The sequence below is a fragment of the Nanorana parkeri genome, unplaced genomic scaffold (genome assembly GCF_000935625.1).
Source record: "Nanorana parkeri isolate BGI_ZX_2015 unplaced genomic scaffold, ASM93562v1 scaffold1979, whole genome shotgun sequence".
In the NCBI taxonomy this organism is placed as follows: Eukaryota; Metazoa; Chordata; class Amphibia; order Anura; family Dicroglossidae; genus Nanorana; species Nanorana parkeri.
Window position 1 is genome coordinate 22,356 of NW_017308247.1, and position 3,814 is coordinate 26,169.

General features: G+C 39.7%; 1 protein-coding gene across 1 annotated transcript; it reads right to left on the bottom strand.

Moving 5' to 3' along the window:
• Positions 1–375: 375 nt before the first annotated feature.
• LOC108800282 (relaxin-3 receptor 1-like) lies at positions 376–1,667 on the bottom strand. Its single transcript, XM_018572254.1, has one exon. It carries the CDS (start codon positions 1,665–1,667, stop codon positions 393–395), a length of 1,275 nt encoding a protein of 424 aa, XP_018427756.1. The 3' UTR covers positions 376–392.
• Between the last annotated feature and the right edge of the window lie 2,147 nt (positions 1,668–3,814).

The window sequence follows — 3,814 nt, forward strand, 5'->3', positions numbered from 1 at the left end:
GGGTACATTCTCAAGACAGAGGTCCCTTGGAAATATACAAATCTGAAAACAACCCAACCCATCTACATGGATATGAAACTAAAATATCAGTGCTGAGTAGACTCACTCTTTAAATATGACAAGTTAGTTACTTTTTTGCTGTAAGTTCATATACCCAAAATCCATATAAAAGATTTAGTTTTAATTACTCCTCCATAATATATGCTTTATAAACATAGCATATCTACATTTCATATAAAGTTATGTCCATATAACAATTCTCTAAGTAATAATGACTCATAGGTTCTATAATAATTTCTATAATAAATTCTTACATACATTGTACTTTGTTAGTCACAGTACAAGGACGGAACATTGAGTAGCAGCCCTCATGGATTAACCTTGGGAGTTTGTCAGAGATGATGCTCAGTTGAACTGCTGGGCAGAAGATCATACCTGCCGTTGTAGATGACAGCTCCAGGAGGGTAACAGATGACATCAGGCTCTACAGGATTGAGGGGGACCATGACATGGTTCTGCTCATCTTGCTCTGGTTTGGTGGTGGCTGTGAATGGTCGCATGTTAGTCAGAGAAGGGGAGGTCATCCTCCAAAAGAGGTTCTTTAATGCTTTGCGGAACTCTCTGCGCATTAAGCAGTACAGAATGGGATTTAGGCAGCTGTTGGAGTGAGCCAAGCAGACAGTGATGGGGAAAATATAAGCCTGAGTGGTAAAGTACTCATAGCTAAACTGCACTACATTCAGTTTGATAAGGATCCCCCAGGTTGTCAGGGCTTGGTTCGGAAGCCAGCACAAGAAGAAGGACAGTACGACAATAGTCACAGATTTAGTGACTTTGGATCTCCTCTTGGTGCTTGAGGTGCTCACATTTCTGTCACTGATGAAACGAACCAAGAGTAGGTAACACATAGTGATAATGAACAAGGGGATGAGAAAACCCAACAGAACTTTCTGTGCATGATAGAGTCCTAGCCAGAACTGGGCATTACCATTGTTGACTGGAAACTTGACCAAACAGAGAACCTCGCTGGAAACAGTGGCCGTGGTGGAGAAAATAGCATGCGGTAAAGACGCTACAATGGCACAAACCCAGATAAGGACACTTACCCACTTGGCAGAGCAGCCCATAGGTCTTCTTTTAGACTTAAGGGCAGAAGCCACAGAGTAGTACCTAGCCACACTCATGGCTGTGAGAAAAAAGACACTAGCATACATGTTCATGGCAGTAACATAGGACACTATTTTACACATGGCTTTTCCAAAGAGCCAGCTAAAATCCAAAGCATTCTCTACAGCCCAAAAAGGCAGCGTCAGCACAAACTGGAAATCTGTCACTGCCAAGCTGGTTACAAACAGGTTGATGGAGGATTTTTTCCAGCCTTGCTTGGCCTTCATGAGGTACAGTACCAGCACGTTCCCCACCAGTCCTAGGGCACAAACCACAGAGTACACTATGGAGATCATAATCCTTACTATGGCAGAACTGTCCCCTAATTTGTCTGACTTGTCAAAATTGAAACCTCTCAGGAGGTCCTGTAGGGTCTCATTGGTCCTGTTAAGTTGCTTCTCCTCGAAGAAAAGTGGAAACATTCCCAGAAGATCGCTCTGCTCTGCCTCCTGCATGATGGCTGCTATAGAACACGAGGTGAGGTTACATTGGACCCCCATTCCATGATACTGAAAGCAATCTGGTCAGAGGCATCCAGCAACTCTCAAGCACCAGAGTTGATATCAACAGTCTACATTGGAAAAGTAAAAAGAAAATGAATCACAACATACTCAATTTAACTTAAAAGATAGAACATAGATAGATAGATAGATAGATAGATAGATAGATAGATAGATAGATAGATAGATAGATAGATAGATAGATAGATTTCCAACTGTCAATAAACACAGATTGATTTCAAACAAGTTATAGTCAAATTAATTTAAATCTGACTTTTTGGCTTGAGTTGGTTCAACAGAATCTTCTAGTAGTAAGCACTGATCACCAGTTGCTGGATTTCTTGAGCATAAACATCTTGCCTGCAGGGTGATCTCTCTTGACTTATTGCACTAAGTACTGGAAAACATGCAGGTTCATGCTGGCTGCAGTGCACTCATGGATGTAGAGTGTGCAGGTTTGACCACTTCAGCTAGACACCTGGGGACATCCTAGCACCGGGAGAACCAGATGGACCTTTGTGTATGCCTGTCACCAAAATGAACTTTCCTCTTAATGCCATGGTGTTGACTTAAAATTTGCTCAGTTGTGATTGAGTTTGTTCGAGTGTATGCTATGGTATCTGAGCACCAATTAATATTATTGAACCCGCTGTTAAAGAATTATTGTGTCCTTATAGTCTCTGTGTGTGGGTCACAAGGTACTACAATATACTGCACCCTATAGGTGCACCTTTGGGTACTTAAAGTACTTGCTTTGCTGAGCAGCTAATTGCTCATGCAGAAATATGGGGATTATTAGGTATTGTTGGGCAGGACATATAGACAAAAGCACACAAATTTACCGATTTCATACTTGGAAATACCTGCTATTTGTGCTTACAGGCACTTTAACATATGCACTGCAGGCTGCATATTGAAATGGATAGAGGTCATGGCAGTTAGCCAACTAAAAATACGTACACACTTCAGATAAATGTTGCCTGAAACAATCTTTCACCATCAACTTGCATGACAGTTTGATTAGTGTACAAATGGGCTACTTGGCAGGGAGCCGAGCAGCCCATTCTGATATTTGAGGGGACTGGGGAGGATAAACAGGAGATGACCGCTGCAGCTTAAAGCAGGAAATATAGTGGTCGACTGAGTGGGATCTACCCCAATAAATAGCTGAAGTGGAGGCTGCCAACATTGGGGAATACCTATACTCACACTCACTTACAATCATTGCTGGGATGAAAATCTGTGTATACCTTGCTTTACTGAGAGAGGGAGGTGCAGGCACAATACAAGTCTCACCCCAAATGAAATTAAATATTTTACAATAAATAAAACTAAACAACCCTAACCCTCAGAGAAAAATTAATGTGTCAGCTGGACATGTCTTGCTGTAAATATATTCACAATATAGTGATGCATTTTTATTATGTAAACTTGAAACCTGTTATTAGTCAGATAGACCAAATACCAGTAGGATACGGCCATATGAGAAGTACAAACTGAGACCACACAGGTATCAGTTATGAGACAATTTCTGCTTTAATGACAAGGATGACTACTTTAATACATTTCCAAAATAAGCAGAATAGTTTCTACGTGTAGCTGAGGGTCAAACCCTCCCCAGAAGTAACCTGATCTAGATCTGCTGTGAGAGCATGTCCACCCATCCACCTTACAAACTGCATTTTCTGATAAATCACATAGCTTGCAGAACAGGTGAGAGGGGTTCCCTCTTTATATATCACTATGTATAAATACGAATTAATATACAGGATGGAATCAAGGGACCTACGTTTCCATCACACACACAAACACCTTACTCAAACATTTTCTTACATCCATATTACATGACATTACACATGAAAAGTGCTAATCAAAATGAAAGCAACATTTTGCAAACACAATACTAGTTTAACCCAAATTAAAATTCTAATTGCATATGACTAATTCAATTTAGGTATTCACAACTACAGAAACAAAATATCTCTAAATGAAAATCACAATATTAAGTAAGAATATAATAAAATAAATTGTTGGGTTTAATCGGTGTTACATTTTTTTTCAAGTAATACTTCTTGTATTAAAACAGAAATGTAAGTTGTGGTTAAGTATTTTTTTTTTCATTTTCAGTAAAAATTGAAAGCGGATTG